Raw genomic sequence first — 23,411 nt, 5'->3', positions numbered from 1 at the left:
ATTTTCAGCTGCGGATTAATACATATTTGGTGCTCTTGTGGTTATTTCAGGTAGCAAGACATTTGGTTGGTTTTGGTCTTTTCACTGTATTTTCTGACAATATGAAAAATCACCAGACATATCCTACTAAACCATGTTATGATGATCCAATGTAATACAATATCACGATGATGCATTAACGGAAGCATGTGCATACGACAGGAAAGCCTTCGAGGGTCGACTTCCTCTTGAACAAATGTAAGAGCAAAGCAGTTTGAAAATCAGTGTTACATATTTTCAACAAGTGAGTGCAGACAGTTTTAAACAGTATCGGTACAGATACTGATAAAGCTGTGTCTGCATCTGCTCTAAGCATCACAGTTAGTTCAGGTGGCAACTAGAAACAATAAGTATTTATCTGTATCAGTTTAGAAGAAGAAAATCACTGGTTATTGTAAAAAGTCAAAGAATGACCGGTTGACCCACTATATTGCAGCATGATGGTGATCGATGGCACTTTTTGTCCCGCTAAAATCCTGCGTCTTTCTGACGACCTTACAAATTTCCCCTCTGATTCCTTTCTGAAGTCTTTTCGAGCCACAGCTCAACCTAATGTGACCGCAGTGACACTCAGAGCTGTGGGATATGCGTCAGTGTCCTGGGCCTGCGACTACGACGGCTAATCAAAGGTGCAGCCAGATCTGTCCCACATGCTGTGGTCCAGAATGGACTGGGAACCACATGTGCTCACTCAATCAGGAGAGAGAGAGAGAGACTGCTGTGGTAGAAGAAGCAAACGCTTGGTCACTGGTTTGACCAGAGTGTTTTTTTCTTTTACCTCAGAAAAATGTTCCTTCCCTCTGGGGCCAACGCTGCTGAAGACAATGGCGTCATCAAGATAAGATAACACAATGTCTGACACGCTGAACATAAACAAAAAAAATCCCCATCATCTAACAGGCTCTTTTTTAGATTCGTTCCATTTTCAAATTTTCCGAAATCTTGAGCCAATCCATGAACTAACTTTCAGTTTTGTCTTCCCATGTTTACATCGTTAAATTGTCTCTATACTGTAGGCTGTGCAAAGGCTGCAGCAGGGGATAAACGCCATTTACTTAAAATGATTACGCTTAAACAGTGGTGGAAGAGGTATTCAGATAATGTACTTAAGTATTAATGTAAAAATACACACAAATAAAAGTCTTGCATTCAAATCCTAGTGAAGTAAAAGGTACAAAAGTAGTATCAACAAAATGTACTAAAAGCATCAAAAGTAAAAGTACTCTGTAGAAAAAAAGTCCCCTGTGACATGTGATATATTAGAATATATATTTTTGATTGTTAATACCGATACATTGATGACTAAGTAGCATTTTACTGTTGTTGCTTGTGGAAATGGAGCTAGTTTATGTACTTTATATACAGTAGTTTAGTCCAGTGGTTCCCAACCTAGGGGTCAGGATCCCTCCAAAGGTCAAGAGATAAATCTGGAAGGTTACGAGATGATTAATAGGGTAGGAAAGAAAGTTTTGCTTTACAAATTTTTGTATTCATAATTTGGACGTTTCTCTAAATGTTTTTGGTGAAAAATTGGGCCCTGAATGGCTATTAAAATGAAAACATCTGTCACAAGCTAAAAAGGTTGGGAACCACTGGTTTAGTCTTTCACAATGTGTTGTACTTTTTTTAATATACAATCTTTATTTGCTGTCAGATAAATGCAGTGGAGTAAAATGTACAATATCTCCCTCTGAAATGTAGTGGTGTAAAAGTATAGCATAAAGTAGAAATACTTGTGTTATGTAGAAGTAGCATAAAATTATACTTAAATACAGTACTTGAGTAAATGTACTTCCCACCTCTGTGCTTAAATGAGTGAAAATGAAGGCGCCCATTCAGACAAATGTATAGGCGGGAAGCAGATTGTTGCGCAGCATGTTTGTGAGCGGCTGAAGCCCAGTTGGCAGAGATTTTGGTGCCTGACTCAGACTTGGGCTTCCTGTGTAAAAACTGAAGCCTGAGTTCATGTTCAGTGAGCTATTGTTGCATAACACTTATCTTGACTACAGCACAGCACAGCGCAGCACACCACACCCTGGGACTGGGAAGGGAAGGCCAAACCAGTCACAGTCTGTCTGGGTCTCTACACTCTCAGTGTGAACGGGGAATGTGTTTACAGCCAGCCTGGGCTGGGTATCTATATATTGTGTCTGCAACAGTTTGTGGTATTTATGTGGAATTTCAGGCATCAAGCATGGTCTGATTTCATATGGAAAAGTAAAATTCTTGTAGAGATGCTGTAAACTGTAAGTAATTCATTCCATCCATATAATAAAATGTGTTTTCAATAAATATTCTTTCATGCTTTGCAGTAAAAAAGCAACTTTAAAGTATTGAAACACGCACCAGCATTGAAATCTGATGCTGAGTCAGTTGCGGTGAGATGTCATATATGAGTTGCAACGAGTCTGTATAATATCTAACGAAAGGTTATTCCTCATTTTTCGTGCGTTTTCCTACGAATGTCCAGCAACACGTGACACACGTGTCAATTTTCACTCCAGTCTTTTCAGAATAGACTTCAGTCTTCACAGGAAACACCTTGGTTAGGTTTAGACAACAGACTTAGGTTTAGGAAAAGATCATGGTTTGGGTTAAAATAACTCCAGAAGTGCGTTCCTTAAGTACGGACGTTACGTGACAAATAAATCAACGTTGACTTCTGGTTTCACACGGGGTACAAACACCAGTCTCCTGGGCGTACCACCCATCCACCCAGACCTCCTCCCTACATGGCATTTGTCCCTCTTTATACTTCCTGGTTCATAATTACATGGATTACATACAAATTGATTTCATGGGATATATACGAATTACAGTGCATTACTTTTCGTAGGTATAGCTAGGAATGGTGTATGAAAACAGCCTGATGAGTCACAAGTCATACTAAAACAGGTCAACATTTATCAGTGACACACGAGAGGGAAAGCATCAGAAAGAGTATTTCTGATGCTGCATCTCTTCATAGGAAGCTCCTTCAGAGAATAGGAAAAAAAAGAAACTCCTGTGAAGCAAGGCCTTGTTTCTCTGTCTGTATCCATTTCACAATTTACATTTTGTTTGATTTAAACCTCTCTCATCACTTCAGTCTTCATCTGAGAGCTGAGGAACAGGGATGGACATCCTCAACTGCTGATCAACTCCCTCTTTACTTCTTTTTAACTTGATTCTATTTTAAATTCTGAATTCCTCAATATAAGTGTCTGTGATGAGAGAAAAACCATCCACATATCACAAGGTATGCTCTGTAAATCCCATAAAGGTTGCACTGTAATTTAGGTGAATGTAACTTGATGACGCGAAGACAGAAGCCTTAGCCTTCCACTGCAAAAAAAATTAATGCTCCGTCCACGATAGGTCCGTTTTTAAAGGGATAATCCGTCAAATTATTTTGTTGATTCATCAAATAAACATTTAGTCAATAAAATGGCAGTAAATAGTGGATCTCCAGTGGTTGAACTTCTAACCTTGTTGCAGTGATGCGCAGGTGTACACCAGGACACTGTGACATCAGTGGTGAGTGTGGTTACAGGTGGAACAGCCTGGTGTTGAGTAACTCTTTAAACAGTTATGGTAATGGTGATCATATTTGTTGTCCAACTTCCAATTACCTCCGTAAAATGGTTAGTTTGAGGTGTGAGGGTAGAGATGGTTAACTTTAGGGTCAGAGATGGTTTGGTAGGTGAAGCTTGTTGGGTGCAATAGGCACATTACACACCTTGGGGGCTATTTAACGTCTCAGTTAATAGAAAATTGATGAGGCAGTTGGAAGGAAGGTGGATACTGTAGTCGAGAGTGAGGTGTGACTTCATTTGACCTGAGCTGTTATTTGGGTTACCGGTATTTTGTGCAGAAAAAAGGGATATAAATATGTAGATTTACAGCAAGAATTAGACAAAAGTGCAATGTAAGGTTGCAAATCCCTGGAGGGACTGCCAAAGGAAAGTATTGCTTTAATTGAAACAATAAACTCACATATGCAGATAAAGGGGCATTTTAAGAGCTGCTAAAAACAACAGCCAACTCCTCCTTATCTCCATCACTCATCTCTATTTCCCATGAAGCAGTCAGCCTGTGTGAAGGCGCCTGAACAGAAGTGAACATGTGTCTTCAGCGCTCCTGTCAGGCGATGCCGGGCGGCGATGTCAATGGCAGAGGTCGACCCCAGCGGCGGCGCTGATGTTTAGCGAGCAAGATGTTCCTCCCCGGCAACACATGGATGAAAAATGCACACGAGAGAAAAAGGGAAAAGACCACTTCTCTTGAAGCGCACTCCTTCTGGCAGAGAGTCAAGGGCAAACTGCCAAGGTACTACTTTTCACTTTCCTGACATGAGGCTGAGGCAGGAAAGGGGAGGGAGGGGAGGGGGAGTGCGTGCGTCAGCAGGTCCGCCTGGGACTCCCTTTGCCAGGAGGTGGGAAGAGCATGTGGTTCTTATCTTATCTCTGGGAGGGCTGCAGCCCAGCGTCCAACACTGACATTCAGTGAGCGGCAAAGAGGAGAAAAAGATGAAAACGCTTTGACTCCTTTCCCAATGCTCACCTCACTTATTCATTGGGCTTGTGCCGCTGAACCCGAGTATGTACATATGCAGGGGAACACACACACACACACACACACACACACACACATATACATATATATTCTCACACGCCCCACATTCCACAGCAACCAAGGGTGAGGTGACCGGTGCGGCTAAATCAATAGTCAGTCAGTGAAAAGGTGTCAAATTAAGAAAACGCTGTTTCACCCTGAACTTCAACTGCAGTCCGATCACTTCCAGAGACACGCCCCCGCATGGCGAAAACAAACATCGCTGCACAAACATGCAAGCTCACACCTCACACTCAAGAGAGAGAGAGGGAGAGAGAGAGGTGGAGATTTCCATGGAAATGTAATTTGCATTATTTCCACTTCCATGGTCCAGGTCATTAGACGTAAAGGGTAAGGGCTATAAATGGCAAACTGAGATGTAGATAAGGCATGTCCCTTGATCCACGGCCTAATAGTGTCGTCACAGGCAAGCGGCAACACTCTCTGACTGCAGTTACAGACACACAGCAGGTCAACCTTCACCTTCAACTCAACTCAAAACTTTCTTGTGCATTCCCCGAACGACAGCCAGTCGGTGGTCGATCACATAGCCTTAACAGTAAAGCTGGAGTTAACATCCCACCCTAACTGGTGGTTTGATGTAGCGCTGCCTCCGTTCCCCCCCTAGAGCCACATCAGTGATCAGGGGTCATGTTCCCTCCGCTCCACATCTGGACTGATGCTGAACTCTGCAGCCGCTCTGCAGAGGGGCCAACAGGGACCCGGTAATGAGAACCACAGATCTGTGCATCTTCTCCAGCGCCCTGCTCTTTTATGAGCCTTGACACGAGGACAAGTTGTAAAGAAATCTACACGCATGTGGCCTTTTCCCATCCCCTCAGATACCAACCCACGACAAGCTGACGAGGGGTCAACGGACGCCTCGAGGAGAATGTCATCTGTTTCGCCGCTCAGATCGTGCACTGTGCCCTGGCACCGATCCAGTCCTGCACAGATCTTGATATATTAAAAAAAAATGGGTTCAAACTGCATAACAAGCTAATTTTCTTTGGCTTGAAATTCCTGAGAGTTTAAATAAACACTCAAGACAAATCACAAAGAGAGACCGTTTAGCATCTGGAATTATTTAGCCATTCAAATTTCAATGAAGCTTTAATTTTCATATTAAATCATATTTAACACTATATGTATATATTCAGTGACTGTGCCGAGAGGAGTCCTCGCAGTGAGAGAGAAGGCATGCGGTGGGGCAGGAAATGTCCAGCGTGAACACTTCCTGCCTGACAATGCAGCCTTCTTCACCGAGTTAAGCAATTCGTCGACAACCAATTGGGTTTGAAAATGCCTGAGAGATCACATTAGGGCTGACCCTGGCTGACCTACGAATCTGACCACAGCTATCCACAAACAATACAAACGCTTCTATATTTCCCCGCAACGTGAGGCTACAAACAGCTATTTATAATATCCCCAGGACTAACTCATTGCTCAGTTAGAATCACATGAGCAACCAGAAAGTGAATGAGCCAACACGTCGTCTTACAAACTGGCGTCTGTTGGACAGTCCAGCAACCAGAAAGGACAAACAATGACGAATTAACAGTTGCCAGGGAACAAAATAGAACTTTTTAACACAAAAAGTCTGCGTGAACAGTGCTATGAAAACAGAAATACATGTGTGCGTTCATGTGTGAATGAAATGTAATCAAATTATTCTCTGATCCCAGACCAATCACAGGGAAACATGCAGTGAGAAGGCAAACAGTGTGTCAAATTAATCCTACATTTAATCTAGATTAATTGACAGCTGTACAGTGCAACATTTAATGTGAGCTATGATACTCACATAATGACAATTATAGCAAAAGTAGAAGCAGGCAGTCAATGTTGAACCTTTTCTCTGGTTAACATATTTGTGAACGACTTGTTTATAGAATTAAAAAAACAGTATAAGACAGTTGAATATTCAGTCAGACGCATCTACTGTTGTTTTGTGAGTTTGGAAGCTTTGTGAAATCTCAAATTCTTCTCCTTTTTTGGTCAGTCCGAGGGCGGGATACCTACATACTGTACCTCAATAATACATTCCACGACTGCAGTTTACTGCTATGTGTGTATTTTGGCGTCACTCAGTATCCCAGGCCCCAAACTGCTAACTTGTTATTACAGGGTTGCCACTAAAGGTCACTTGAGGTGCCACTTAAACAGCTGGAGCCACTGACGGAGTTATTCATGTGGGCATACAGACAGTGTAAGTTACAATCACAGAGATTATAAATGACAATAACTCCTAAAGTAGAACTTCCCACAGCAATATTACAAAAATAAAAAAACAGATAAAAGCACGTACATGCTAAAAAATATTAAGTAATAATAAGTATATCATGTCACCCGATGTATTTTATTTAGTTTAGTTATTTAGTTTTATTTCTCTTTTGTTTGTTTCCGTTTGTCTTGTCAAATTTCACCTGTTTTGTCTTGCTTCACTAAATAAAATAAAAATTAAAAATAAATAAAATAATAAGTATATTATATGTGAATATTTACTGAAAATTACAAATGCATTCACTTAACTTTCTGAATATTTTTGTTATGCAGGCACTAATCATTTCAATATATTTACTTATTTTTTTTTAATAAAAATAATAATAAAAAAAACTGTGGATGGTACCTGCCTCTGACAATAAGAAAATATCTAAAATTAAGCAAAAGTTTCAAGTTTCAAGTTTATTTGTCATATGCATTTAAAAGTACAGTGTACAGTGAAATGCAATGAAATGCATTTTACCCAGGCTCTCTCTCAGCCCTGAAAATCTATAAATAGTACACAAGATAATTAAATAAATAACAGCTGACATAAAAGCCATAATGATTTTTTTGTAGGACTCTAAACATTTATCAAAGCTATGGAATAAGAAACCTGTATAACTTATATGGATATATAACTAGCTTTAGAATATATATATATATATATATGCATATATATATATATATATATAGTATTATTTATTTATATTATATATAAAGTATTGCAATAAATATGAAAAATATTTTTTGGTATAATTATAATAATAAACTAATTTCTATTAACCCTGAACCACAGCCCTGAACTCAAATTTCTACAGGAATATATATATATATATTTTAATTTTATTGTAAGTTAAACTGTATGTACACTGTCTATAATCACTCCGGTTCAAGCTGCAGACTTCTCCTCTCTTTTTGATGTCATGTTCGTTTTTATTGCAGCACTGCTGACTGTCCTCTCCATCATAGACCAAGCCAGCTCATCATAAACCAGCTCGATATTTTATTATAACGGATTGTAGAAACGCACGCTACATTTTCCAAATCCTGCCCGGTCCCCCCTTTCAATGAAGTCCCCACCCATCCAGATCAGCCATCAATCTGTCATTCATAAAGTTGGGTATAGACACATGGGCACATAACGCACCGCCTGCAGGACTTGTGCATAAAAAAAACAGTTTTTCATTTTTGTTTCACTCTTTAAACACTGTTAGTCAAAAAAACACCTACTTGCACCCAGGAAACAGTCCGTTAACCTTCTGAAACAGCTTGTTGAAGACGGACCATCTTCCATGTCGGGATAGTGAGCGCACAATGAGAGAGAGGAGCTCCGGAGATAAGTGCGCCTCTTGCAGCTGCAACTACTGGTGCGTCTCGGGCACAAAAAAACAACAAAAACAAAAAAAACTATTCCAGTACATGCGTTGATGTGATGGTGATGGTGTCCTCAATGCGTTTGGTGTGTGTGTGTGTGTGTGTGTGTGTGTGTGTGTGCACGGTTTAGTGTGGTGCTGCCCCCCCCTCCTCCTCCTCCACCTCCAGCGCTATGACCGAGCACCGCTGGCCGAGGTGTAGCTACAGTCGGCCCGCCTCCTCGGCGTGGTGGCTCCGCTGTGGATGTGCAGCAGCAGCAGCAGCAGCAGCAGACTGGAGGAGCGGAGAGCACGGAGCATAGAGACACGGGGGTAAACACACACACACACACACACACTCAGAGAGAGAGAGAGGAAGACAGGAGCGCAACTGTGTCAAGTCAGCCACAACTATCTAGCACGACTTCTGCTCTAGTTTTCAAAATAAAAGCCACATTGCATGATTATGTAGGGTGCCTTCAGAATCAGAATCAGAAGCAGCATCAGAATCGTGTTTATTGCCAGGTGTAAGAGGTATACACTAGGAATTTGCTTTGGTTTTGTTGGTGCAAATAAGCAGTATAATAACAAAAGAATAGATAAAAACGTTAGACTAAAATAAGAATACAAAAAAAATTGAAATTCTACCAATATACAATATACAAAATAAGCTATAAACAAAATAAAACAGATAGTGCAAATATTTCTTGTTAGGAATACTGAACATAATGTTTTGTCAATAATTTAAGTAGTTTTGACAATAATTTTCAAGAATTTCCTCTAAACAGAGTTTGATGCATATGGCTAACTTGGCCTTTATGCACAATCTTGATGTGAGATATCAAACTGCAAACATTCATAAATACACCACGACAGAGCGTGTGTCTCATCTTCAAAAAAAAAAAGTCACTGATTACCAATATTTCCAAAGATTTCATCCACTAAGTTTTTTTTCTATACACCAATCTCTTATTTTGAAGGGTAAATCGTGTTTATTTCCGGTGTTTTGACGCACTTGACGCGTCTGGTGAGCGCACTCTTGACGCTGTTGAACTGCTGTTCCTGTTCCTGACTTTGGCTGCTGCGTAAAAGGAGGCCGAGCCGAGCCATGCGCAATGCCCCAGAGCTCTCCAGAGACACGCGGCTGCTGTTTCTCTGATCCACGGCTCAGTGGTCAAGGATGAGACGACAGACAGACCTCCACATTTACAGCATGGCAGGACAAAATTAATGGAGCGTCATGCAATGCAATGCATGCATGCAATGCCTAAAATAGGTCCAGCAGTGTTTAAAAGCATCTTGCTGCATCTTGCAGACAGAGCCAATTAGCAAGACACTGAATTCCCTCCAGGTGCAGAGTAGACCTTGACCTATGACCTCCTCAGGAGAGTTAAAAATAGGGATCTGCAGAGTTAAGTTGGTTAATACCAAACTAAAACTGTGTGCACCTTCATTCAGAAGAACAGTCTTTCATAGTTAAAAAAGAGATCTGTCTGGTAAAAATTAATTTAGATTTGAACAAACTTTCATTATGATGCAGCAAAAGAAAAGCATATTTAACATACAGAACACTCAAACAATGTGTGCATGTGTGAGAGTGAGCGAGCGAGCGAGCGAGCAGGGACAGTCTAAAGTTTAGACTCTAAACTTTGAACATGCCGAGGTCTAATTCGTGTCTTATCTATCTTGAGCTTTTACGTAAGGTTCTTTTGTGATAAGTAAATGAGATTTGTCTTTCTGACTTTTTCTGGACCACCGTTGATATTTCAGCCCCCTGACTTCAAATATCTGCAGAGACTTGCATTCACTACAGGAATGCATTCAATTGATTTATTTCACCGGGCGCACATTTACATAAATTATAATTGTAAATATCGCCTTGAATTGGCACGATGAAATAAATCAATGTAGTCTGTTCCTTCAGCAAAAAGCCCAACTCTGCAAATGACTGCAAAATCTGCACATCTGCAGTGCAACTGAAATATTTAGACCAGAGAGTTATAATCCTATATACTAATAATATCAAATCCTATAATGATAATGATAGAAAATAACCTAATTAACCTCAAATGCAGGTCAACCAGATGATACATTCTGCACTGACTGGAGAAAAAACAATGGGAGCTGAATACACAGATGCACAATTGTAAGAATGCTGAACAATCGTTTGGTTTCTACAATTAAGACAGAATTACCCCCCTCTTTTTTTGTTATTTTCAGATTCACATGTTAGTCAGAGGATTTCCTGTAACAGTTTGAACCGCCTCTGACGTCTTTAAGGCCACACTTAGTTCCTGTTAACTGTACAGTTCTTTTGCTTTAAAGCTAGCCACGCAATGCATCACCACTGCTGTTTATATTTCCACTAATAATGTCCATGAGAAAAAGAGACACATTTACAGGAAGTTGGTAGAGAAAAACAATCCTGACGGGGAACACATTTTTTGTCATAAATTGCAAAACTACACATAATATACAGACTACATAAAGATCTTAGTTCAGATTAGTGAATGATTCCTGTTTAAAAAGCTAATCTGTTTTGTTTCTGTGCGAATAGTTTAAGTGAGGATCCCACATCAAGTTCCAAATGAAGTGCGCTCCCTATCTCCGCGACCTTTGTTAGATGTGTGCTTGTGTTATCAGCGCTCACAGTGCACCTCAACAGCTCTGAGTCTGCAACATGATACGGCATACGGCGTGCCAGACTCCCTCATGGCCGCAGCGTATACTGATCATATCGGCAGAGAGACAGAGAGAGAGAGAGGTGTGGGAGCTGTGGTGGGTTGCGTCAGCACGCGTGCTATCAATCACCGGCATTCCTACACTCTCGAGCAGCTGGTCCATTCAGAGGTCACGTATAACATAATGGATTCTCTCTGACACACTCTGTCGCTTTTCCCTCCATTTTCAGCCCGATGAGAAAAGCCCTTAAATGAGGAATGCATCTTACAGAGACACGTCTGTTTATTTCACATGCTGCCTTTTGATTATGTGAAGAGTAATATTATTGCAATAAAGCATGCATCTAGTAATATTTTCTAACGCACAAGAATTTGGGAGGTTGAATGCTGAAGGGAAGTCAATTCAGCCATTTAGGTGAAATAAAACAATTAACACGCAACACATTGTCAGCCTTTCGTTGGAGGATAGATACACATTTGAATCTGATGAATTCACATTTTCGTTCATGCCTGTTAATCAGAGAGCTCCTTCAGCCCCTTCAGGGCTCACCTCTGTGCATCCTTCCTGCACTTCAAGTAGCTTATGCATGGAAATTTAAGATGGAAAACAAATGCTTTCAAACATTCACAGTAAAAGTTCATGACTGGAAGTTCATGAGCTTATGTGAGACGGTTATGGATGAGGAACTTATAGGGAAATGCGGTAGATCACAAGGGCCGCCACAACTCTGCCTGTGACCCACCAGTAAACCCTTCTGATCCAGCAACCATTTTAACGTTTAAATGATTATTATTACATAACAGGAAGTGAACTGACCGGCTTGACCTGAATCAAACTGATATTTCAACTATGTTTAGATTGGTCCAATTGGTATGAAATAGAAACATAAATTGCACTAAAGTATTGGTTTTATCTACACAGAAAGTTGTATTTTTGCACACAGTGGCGTAAAATGGTATTCTGTTTGAATGTATATGAAACACAGGAGTCTTATCTTTCAAAATGGCACAGAAGCAACAGAATGATCCAAGCAAATCTTGAGCCGTCACATGTTGCCTGTACTATTTTAAGTACACAAAGCAAGCTGCGTTTTGTTAGGGACACACTGTTGGTTGCTGGGAGCCGCTTGGCATCTCTGGCGGGCAAGTTGACGGACTAGTTTATCAACTCGCTGTGACCCTTTGACCCTGACATTTTACGATTTTGATGAATGCATTTCTAATTACTTTTCATTTCACAATGTGATGATAATGTAGTCCCACTGGAACATTCAGTTGTATAGCTTCTCTATTGATGGTAACACAATTTAGTATGTTGCTCCTGACAGTAAAAGTAAAAAGTCTTGCATTGTTACTCAAGTAAAAGTTTGTGTTATTATCAAAATGTATGTAAAGCATGGACCATGGAAGGGACCATAATTTCAAGGCACGTGGAGGGGGTGGGGGGCATATGCATTGAAACAGACACAGACCTATATTACTGATGTATGAGTAGTTAGTAACGTTACAGAGCACTTTTTTTAGTGCGACACCGACACCAAGGCCATGCACCAGGATGAAGAGGGGGCTGTTAAAAATGAATAAAATTAAATTTATTGATTTAACCATGCAATAGCCTCAGAAAGGTTAAGTAACTAAAAAAACATGAGAATACTGTTTGAAAATTAAAGAATACATTTATTAATCAGAGCACTTGTATGAGAACGTAGCACTAGCAGAGCGCTAACTTAGATACAAGATTAAATCAGCAGGGGGAGGCGCGTGGAAACAGCTGTTTGCTGTTTGTTGTTTGCTGTTTGCAGCTTTTTCTTGCTCTCTTTACAACCACGCAAAGCAACATGATGTGTTCCGTCAGTCTATCTGCCTGTCCATCTCCTTCGCTCCATTTCAGTACTACGTTCGGCGCCGTAAATGTCAAATTGCATTGTAGCAGTCAGTGGGAGTGGGTGACGCTAACAATATCGTTTAGCTCTTTTAAAGTACAATTTTTTCAGAAAAAACAGCAATACAATTCAGGCTTTTATTCCTAAAAATATAAAATCAGACTCCAAAAGTCACCCGGGCCGCGGCCCCCCCCCTCCCTGACCCTGCTGCTTCCGCGGCCTATGAAAAGGATCAAAGGGTTTATTATCACTGATGCAAATTGCAAAGTAGCATTTTACTGTTGCAGCTGCTTGAGGGCTGCAACTAATAATTATTTTCATTAAAGATTTCTTTGCTCATATACTTGATGAGAGCACAAAGTGAAATCTTCAAATTGTTTTCTCCAACCAAGCTGCAATTGTTTCAAGTGTAATTGTATTTACTGTTGGGTCATTTTATCTATAACAGTGCATCATATCATATTTTATAAGCTCATCATATGTTTTGTATGTAAAACCTTAAATTGCAATGAAACTAATAACTATAGCTGTCAAATACTTGGAGTAAAAAGCGCAATATTTCCCTTTGAAATAATAATAAAAATAATACATTTTATTTGTAACGCACTTTACATTTGAAACAAACCTCAAAGTGCTACAAGGTAAAAGCAGGTACAAATTTAGTCAAAATGTAGTCCAGTAGAAGAATAATGTAGAATTTGGAGTCCCTTAAATTTGTACTTAAAGTAAAGTACTTGAGTAAATGTACTTTGTTACAGTCCACTATTGATCCCTGTTGATTGTGCTACATTGAGGATAATGTAAAAATGATATATTTACAGAAGAGGGCAGACAGACAGGTCAACAGATACATTTTGTGGCTAAATCTGCGTCACGGTATCTTTTTTTATTTATTTGGATACTGTTGGAATAAAAGCACCACAGACCCAATCAAACCTCAAAATGTCCGCCAGCCAGGACTCTCTCTGGCTTGATCTGTATCAATCTGGACAGGCAGTGCGCACTCTTTTCTCTGTCAACAATATCCTGCCACCAAATCCCATATCCATCTGTGAATGGATAGCATGTGCGTTAAAGAGAAATTTATGGAAATCAAAAAGGTGATGATGAAAGAAGCTGAAATCTCATGTGTCTTAATATGGCATGTGTGTGTGTGTGTGTGTGTGTGTGTCACATGCAGAAGGTTCCTATATGGCTGCTGCTTTACTATCGTCCGCTGGGGGATCAACAGCTGACCTATAAGAGTGAAGTGGTCGGCAGCCATGCTTAGCTGTTCCCCCCCTCTCTCTGCCGTTTTCAGCAAACATCCTCCTCGCGACTATACGGCCTCTGTCTCCTAACGTAAGAGCTGCACATCTTCAGACGTGTGTGCGCTTGTTCACACACAGCCTCACCCCCCTACCCCCACATTACAGACCTCATCCACTTAAGCACATTTCTGATTCAAGGCACTGTACAAGCTTTTTGCACTCTGCACACACACACACGCCCCAGATGTAAGTGAAACATTTACAGATCACATGCGAGCACACACAAGCATGAACACATATACACACAGGAGCACAGTTACATCCACGAAGGCACACACACACACACACATCACATGCGGCAGACACACACCACAGAGACTTCCAGTCCCCTCCCCCCCAACTGAATAGTCTGTTCTGACAATCCACAGGACAGCCGGAGCATTGACGTCAGAGGCAGGCCCATGAAAATACAGGGTCCCTGGGGGGCTGAGGGAGTTATGCACATCTTCACAGTTTGGCTCGCAACTAGTTCAACAACCAATGAGCATATTACTGCCTCTGTTTACTCTTATTGGAAAATGCAATAATGAAAAAAAAGGAGTTCCACATTTACACAAAGCCTGGCATGCGCAAATTTGCATGCGACTGCAATGCGGATCGTCTGAAACGTGACGTCAATGGACGTCATTGCACTGTGATCCATTAGGACAAATGTGAGATAGGTGCATAATTTAGGTTAATGGAAATGCAGCATATCGTCGCCTGCCCTCAGTCCTCTTAATAATTTCCATTTTGAACAACTGCCGTCAGATTGTGGTATATTAGAAGCACCCAGAGGAAAGGTTTGTTGCTCGCTCAGACGTCCTCACGATCCCAGGAGAGAAGATGACATCTTTGTTTACCGCTCAATGTTCTGAACATCTTTCTGTTTTTTATTTTCTTCTTCTAAGACATCATTAGGACATGCGATTCATTGATCTCATTGTTCTCTCCTGTTCTCCTTCTCTCACCTTTTCTGAGATTGTCTCTGGCACATTATGTAACATTGTTCATATTTGTCTGTATAACCACATACAGTATGTGTTACTGTGGCAAAAAGAAATTATCCTACACAAATTCGAATTTAATCTCGGTCTGTATCGGTAGAAAGCCCTATAGATTATATGAGGCAATGTTAGTGATACAGTTACTGGATCATTACATTAAAGGAGTATGTATGTTTAGGTGTGTGTTTAGATTTCACAAAAACAAGAAGAAGAAATAGCAGGGGATAAATATAGATTAAATATTGTTATATTTTGAAAACAGTCATAATAAATAAAAGTACTCAAATTAGTTAATGTCGCAAAATACAACGAGTTCTTCCATTGGACATACTTTGTAGCAGGTTTTATACTGTACATTTGGATTTCCAAAATGAATAATGAGATAATAAAATATTAAAAAGTTGAATTTCTCACTGAACTCACTCTGATTTAGAAAACACAATTGGCCATATAACGTTTGCTGCATTTAACCAATTAAATAAAATTAAAAATAATCAGCATGGTCATTAAATTGCTGTGATGTGAAAAGTCATCATATCAACCTGCTGTCGCTGTCGATTCTCACGGAAAATGGCAACCAAGACCAAAATGGAGAACACAAGAGGAAGCATGAAGGCTTTTCTCGGCATTACATGTCTCCGGAGATTATTCCTCACTCAGCCTGTCTGGGTGCATAATATATAATTGGTGTGATGTCACCACAATGCATCAAAGTCTTGGCTTTCATATACAGCCAGCCACTTGCTGAGAAAGTCCATCCAGAGGGGTTGGATTATCAAAATCATGACCATAATCTTTATTGCCTGGTCAAATGGATCTGATCTGGGTCCACTATGAATATACAAGAGGTTTAGCGTCCATAATGCTTCTGACTCATGGACTGTATAAAAGAAGTGGACGTATTCACAGTGACGTCACCCATTGGTTTGTGGACTACGGTGTTAAAGCCTTGAGTTCAGAATTTTTGGCCATCGCCTTCTTGGTTATTTGCAACCAGAAGTGACACGAGAGGTTGGAGCTAAGCACAACCTAACGCTGAATAAGAAATTTTTAGGCACCCAAAATGTTATAATTAACTTTCATGAACTGAAAACATACTGTGAAAGGGTTAAAGTTGTAAGACGAAAACACAGACAACTCCCAGATCGGACAATGCCGTGGTAGCGACCTGTCAATCACAAGGTAGCCACGCCCTAAAGCATCCCCTGCTTTATGGTCTATTTGACTCTAAATGGGGCCATAATTTACTAAACGAACATCATGCTGCATTGAAGAAGACTTGAAACCAGAGATTGAGACCATAAACTCACGTTTACAATGTTTACTGAGGTAATAAATCAAGTGAGAAGTAGGCTCATTTTCTCATAGACTTCTATACAATCAGACTTCTTTTTGCAACCAGAGGAGTCGCCCCCTGCTGGCTGTTAGAAAGAATGCAAGTTTAAGGCACTTCCGCATTGACTTCACTTTTCAGACTGAACTGACAACAGTGAGGAGAGAGGAAGGTGAGTAGAGCAAGTAGAGGTTGGTCTCAGACTCTCAGTTGACTTGACCTGTATTTCATATATATGTCCTCTAAAGTGTGAACATTTGTTGGGTTGAACCAGATGATTTTGTGTTAAACCAGATGATTCTTGGAATCTTTCTATTGCCCAACAGAAGCTTTGATGGTTTCCTCCTGTTGCAATAAAGTTGAATCTGGATCCAAGCTCTCAATGAGATCCAAATGTACATGTTTGTAAGTGATGCTCCACCCCGCTCCCAAATCCTAATGAGAAATTGGCCAAAATAACAAATTCTGTATAGTAGCTGCTTTGAGTTTGCTAGCTCGCGGGAGTCTGAGCTTCTCAGCGGACATGTAGGCCTGAGCGCACAGTTTGTGGCCTGTCACATGTTCTGACTCATCTGTATCCTGGAGGACTTCCTTCCACATGGGAAACATAGAGTCTAGTTCAATGGAACCATTAAAGACTGTGTTTTTGCCGGCATTGCTGCATCAGTGTGTAGATTACACAGCAGGGATTACATTTGGTGTCCCCAAGGGCCCAAGGGCAAGTGTCCACCAATAAAACTTGGCTCTTCAGCTGCCTGCATGTCCCTCCAGAAGAGGTGCAGCACTGGCTTGTCAACAGGAAACGGGCTGATCTGGGGAAGGTTGCCTTTTATGGACTCCCTGACAGTAACAGTGTGTTCATGGAACCTGAGGAGGATGATGGGCCTAACTTTCACTTGGGGTGGAGCTGGTTAAATGACTGATTTCTGGCCTCTACACATCCAGCGTCTCCAGTGTGACAACAAACCTCTTGCTGGGAACTGTGTTGCCCTGACAGCAATAGCGTGAAGATTGGCTGTCAGGGTCCCAAAAAATGACAGAGCCTCTATCTACCAATGGTGCTCCAGAGTTTAAGGACAAGGAATGATGAAACGGTGTGACTGGTCAGTAGGCAGGATGTAGACCGACTAACTGGATAATCTAACCCAATTTGGTGCAGGCCATATACAGTAAATACCATTTAGTCTAGACATTTTATTAGTGTCCCTTCTAGAGACAGTTTGTTAAACTGATCTTTCTGAAAGGCCATACTGTAAAGTGATGATACTGAGTTATCTTATTTGTATTCTGATGGTTAAGTCAAGTCTGACATCTGGTCAAGACCCCAAAAACCATCAATGGTTCAGTCAGTCAAGCCACTTGTCATTGCACAATATAATCCCTAGTATGGTGAATGATCATGTCCACTGCTCTAGCGACTCTTACTGGTTGGTCTTGGGACCCGCACAGCTTTGAAGCTCCATCAATTTAAATCTAAAGCAAGGAATATCTGTCTGTGTCCTTTGCATATCTCAAGAACCACTCATCCGATCTACTTCACATTTGGCGGGTGCATTGCTGGGGACCAAAGGACGTGCAGTGTCGAAGTTGGTGCAATTTCAACACGCGACACGTTTAGTATTATTAAACTTTGAATAAACAAGCGATAGCGCTCTGTGCATCAGCGGGGGCAGGGTTTCAGGGCTCTGCGTATAGCATGTCAGCCGCAGCGGGCCTTTACAGTTCACTTTTGCTGCTAGATGCTGGATATACTAACGTTACAACCTAACTCTTCTTCACTTCCCTTGAGTCAACGAGCGATGAGCGGTTCACGACAACGCTGCATGGTTAGAAAAGTGGTTTCTATAAAGGCTAGGAAAAATAGCAAATAAAAGTAGACGTACTGTAACCGAGTAATTACTGTACTGTGAAGCACCAGACGAATGACACCTCTGATAAAAATGTTTCATTAATGCCAGTTCTATCAGCAAATTCTGAATGATTAGTTATGTATTCCCTGCAGGGAGAGTCTCATATCATTTCTCATTTATCTACATGGAGGTCAAAGGTCAGGGCAAACTGTAGCGCCCCTGGAAGCTGACGGGTATTCTTGTGCATGAAGGTCACTCTAGACAGTAAACGTAGAGGTTTGTAAGGCAACACTTGGAGCAGCATAGCTTACTCTGACTGCAAAAATGAAGTGTTGAATGAAGTCAGAGCAGTGCCAGAATTCCTCCGCCTAAATTCACAGCATCAGACACACTGTTAGCAGACAATGTGGACAGCTGTGCTACAACTGTGGCTAAATGGTATCGTGCTAAATGGCTTGTACAGTATAAAAATACAGTTCTTATTCTTCTTATTAAGGAGAGACTGATAAAAAATATAATGTGTTTTTTAGTTTCCCTTCCTATATTACAATTTACACCTTTGAGATCGGATTACATTCTTTTAAGTTATTTAATTTTCAATTATTTTAGTTTATTAATAAATTTGTCAACAGAAAAACTGTAAATGAGACCTAGAGGGAAAGCTTGTTCACTACGTGATTGCGCTTAACAGAACTACAGTGTGCAGTCGGTGGACAAAATGTTACGACGTGATCCATGCTGAACATATTTTATTGCACATTTCAACGGTTTTAATGCAGCAGTTGACTGAAACAGTGGAAGCCGTCGTCTGCTCTTGTGCCACATGCTGACAAATTTAATGTGACCATATAACACCTCTAATGCTCTCAGTGGCTCGCCATGATTTAGACCTCATCACACTGCACAATTAAATTAAAAAAGGAGAGAGGATTAACGTGGGGTAATATGGCGAGAAATAAAATGAAAGAAAAGGTTTCTATCAATGCACGAGAGAGAAAACAGAGAAAGCACAAAGCGCACAACGGTGCAGATATGTGATGTGGAGCGCTACAGTAGGAGGAGGGAGCTGCAGAAAGCACATGAATCAAAAAAAAACAAAAAACATTTAAATGGGTGAGAGAAAAAAAAAACGTGATGAAAGAAGTGAGCGGTGGGAGGGAGGGGGGTTGGTGCGTGTATCTGCGTCAGAGCTGGAGCCAATGAAGTCAGAGATGGGGCAGGCTCGAGCAGGAGATGCTGTTACTGCCACTCACAGCACCCACCTGGGCCTCATGTCCTCTACGACGTCACAGAGCTGGCACACATTATGCCTGCCTGAACGTTTACCACATGCACACACACACACACACACACATACACGGTTAGATGTAATTTATGTGCATTAAACCCATACAGTACTGCACCATTCAATGACATTTAATAGTGCACCAGCAGACGTGTATTTTATTATATTATACCACAATCACACAAATACAGTGCTGAAAAAGGAGGAAGCTTTTTACATGTTCTCACAAAGCAACAGCTTAGCATACATTATTCTTTGCATCTTATACAGCATTAAGGTAATGTTCATGTATTTACGTAAATGCAGCATATATCATAGCTGATGCAACTGCCGATTTTTCCAGAGTAACCAAATGGCTTTCAGTATCAAAGGATGCATAGCTAATAAACCCGCCCAGAATTATATTATACATTATATTTAATGCTATATTATTATAGCATTAAATAGTATTTAATAGCTCTGAAGTGTACTTTAACATTAAGGGATTAATTAGGGATTTTTCTTTCTATTCTATTCTTTCTATTCTTTCTATAAAATCCTAAAGAATGTAGTTTTGAGCAAATAAACAGAATTTTCTTTCACAAATTCAGAAATAAATTCATAAAAATATATATTCAGCCTTTTTTCTCTCTGACGCACACACACAGTCCGATATTTACACCGACACACACACACACACACTCACACACACACACTCATGCATCTCTCACACATACAGATCCTGGTTATTTAGATTAGCGGACAGTGTTTCCTGTTGGCACCACTTCTGACCTAGATTATCACATCTGTAATTCTAGAGGATGACTATGATGATGATGATGAGCATGTGGTCAGAGGTCTGTGCAGGCGAAAGAAAAAAACAAAACAAACAGTGCTCATTTTGCTTTGCTGACGTCACTCGGCCATGTGAAACGCTTCACTGTGCAATCTTGTAAAACTGCATGCAAAACAGGAGGTCAGATGTGTCTCCTCAGATGTGCACGAGAGAGCGAGCACGTGTGATCACGTGTTGAGCACACATACATGTATAAAAAAAATATATCGTCTTAATAGACTAAACTAAAAATGAGAATGTAAAAACATATTGTTTCATTTTCAGAGAAATTTTGCTTTCCACCGCAGGTCTGCTGGCTGGCGTGATGATTTTTATCAACATGTGGGCTAAAATGTGGTTCAGATTTAGGGTTTTTCTGTGTCTCTCTGACACTGTTAGAGCAACGAGAGCAGCAGCTGCAGCTCTGCTAGAGAGAGTCACATCCTATAGATGTGATGACGTAAGCAGGAGACATGAGCCATGACCTCATCAGCTGCCCATCAAACCAGTGGTGGGGTGTAACTGAATACACTTAACCAAGTCCCGTACTTGAGTACAATTTTGAGGTGACTGTGCTTTACTTTGGTATTTTCCATTATATAATATTGTACTTTTCACTCTACTACATACAGTGTATATGACAGCTTTAGTTACTTTGCAGATTCAGATTGGTAATAAAAAATATAATCAACTAATACATTATAATTATTTGTTATAGATTACACTCCCATGCAGTATGTAAAGTTGAAATTACTTAATACTAAAAATGCTATGCGGGACTGCCCTAATATATATAAAAATATATATATATATATATAAAGATAAATACAAAAACAGCAATATCTGTCTGAGAATAACTAATAACAATTAATGTTTAATATGAATAATAAATAATGTTGTGAGATTATTTCTTATTTCATGGGGTATTTTGGGATTCATACATTATTATTATATACCTATATATGAAAAATTAAAAAAGAAATGAAGCATTCAAATAGTGATTTGGAGGTTGAATACCATGGCAATGGTCAAAGCTTCATTCGGGTCAGCCCTAATAAATATATAATATATAATATATATATAATATAATATATAACATTTTATATATATATATATGTATATATATATATATATATATTTTTTTTTTTCTGAAATGACCCATTCTGCATAATGAGTACTTTTACTTTTGGTACTTAAAGTATATATTGATGCTAATATTTATGCACTTTTACTTATTTATGATTTTAAATGCAGGACTTTTACTTGTAACAGAGTACTTAAAAAAACTTTAAACTTTTATTAGAATCATCATATAGCTACATACAGGTACATACATGAAATGTGACCTCTGCATTTGATCCATCCTAAACATTTAGGAGCAGTGGGCTGCTGTAAAACGCCCAGGGAGCAACTTGGGATTCAGTGTCTCGCTCGAGGACACTTTGACTTTTAAACTGTGGTATTACTACTTTTATATACTCAAGCAAAGGATCTGATTACTTCTTCCACTGCTGCATCAAACCATCACTCCGCTCTCTACCTCATACACACACACACACACACAATGATGAGTTCCTTCTGGCTTTACAAAAGGTAAACACCCTCCCTCAGTAAAACGATGCATGGCTGAGAAGCCAACAACGTCCTGGTCCAACGTAAGCCTTTTAACCACCAAACACACAGATCGGATCGTTACTTACAGCTGAGTGATGTCACACAGCTTGTCAGAGTGTATTTCTTGCGTGACGCTGTACGGTGTGTATACAGTGAGGCGCTGCCGACTGACTGTTTGACTCTGCTCCTTGTGCAAGCATTACACATGGACACACCAAGAGGAAATTATCTTTAACACCACAACACGGCTCACAACATTTAAAAAATAATAATATATATATATATATATATATATATATATATATATATATATATATATATATATAATTTACCCAAAACCTGCCTGATGTGCTTTTGTCATAAGGACAAAGAAGAAGAATTATTACTTCTAATTGCATTGTTATACAAAATATGCAAACATCGTGTTTTTCATGTAAAAATAATGATCAAATATTTAATTTTTTTTTTTTACTTTTATTTTTGTTCAGTCCCATTCAGTACTAACAGCAACTACATGATAAAGAGGCACATTGACTGATGCAAGAATAAAACAATGAAATGTAGCTGGACTTTATTGTTAATTTGTTTAGGTTGATATGAATCAATTTTGTGACTTGAAAAAATAAACACTTTAAAAAAAGAGAAAGAAAGAGAGCTCCATATTGAGCTCAAAGATTCTGGGGAGTGGCTGGGGGGGACGAGTGGTAGCTGGCCGCCTGCAGCCCTCATCAGAAGCCAAACACAGTCAGTATGATCATAGGTGAGAAATATGGGTGCTGACGTACAGGCCTGTCAATCTCTCTGCACAGCAGACATCAGGAGGCCAAGACGGCCGAGCAGCCAGACGTCAGGTCTGCCTGTTTACTGATAACACATGGACACAATCCATTCATGAACTAAACACACTTACGCGCACACTCTAGCCTCGTCTAACCCTGAAACTATAGCATTTTTTCTGATTTATTGTAGTTTAGAATCCAATTGTTCTACAAGGAGAAGCCTTAACCTTGTTCAGCACTGCAGTCCAATTGAAACAGTAAATACTGAAAACCAATAACCTCAATGTTTAATTAACAACAATGATTCTATTGATTAAACAATAGAATGGATTTTTTTTTCTGCCTTCTGCTAGTTCATATAAAAAACGGCGCCATTGAAACATCTTTTGATATTAGAGGATCATATAAATCTATAATTTTGTGGAACTTTTAAAAGGTGATTACCAAGTCTGCAAATAATAATAATAATTTTAAAGAAAAGCATCTTCATGCAGAGTTATGGTTGTCTGCTCCGTGGTGAATTTCTCTGATGCTGCTCCCTGCTGTTCATCTTTATACTTTAGCTCCACCTAGTGTCTGTCCGTCTGTCTGTCTGTCTGAGGACGCTGATGTAGACATCTTAAA

At 39.9% G+C, this 23,411-nt stretch overlaps 1 protein-coding gene across 6 annotated transcripts in view; it reads right to left on the bottom strand.

The window, feature by feature from the left end:
• Positions 1-23,411, bottom strand: part of pde10a (phosphodiesterase 10A) — a 66,839-nt gene that overhangs the window by 34,818 nt on the left and 8,610 nt on the right. For 2 of the 6 annotated variants that reach the window (XM_037782597.1, XM_037782598.1), the window contains exon 1: positions 8,131-8,618. The exons of the other annotated variants lie outside the window; for them this stretch is intronic. In XM_037782597.1, the coding sequence (XP_037638525.1) occupies positions 8,131-8,194 (64 nt within the window). In that variant the 5' untranslated portion in view covers positions 8,195-8,618. Of the gene's footprint in view, positions 1-8,130; positions 8,619-23,411 lie in introns of those variants that run through there. 6 annotated transcript variants of the gene reach the window in all.

Source organism: Sebastes umbrosus, chromosome 10, assembly GCF_015220745.1.
Source record: "Sebastes umbrosus isolate fSebUmb1 chromosome 10, fSebUmb1.pri, whole genome shotgun sequence".
In the NCBI taxonomy this organism is placed as follows: domain Eukaryota; kingdom Metazoa; phylum Chordata; class Actinopteri; order Perciformes; family Sebastidae; genus Sebastes; species Sebastes umbrosus.
This window is presented reverse-complemented; position numbering and strand designations above follow the sequence as displayed.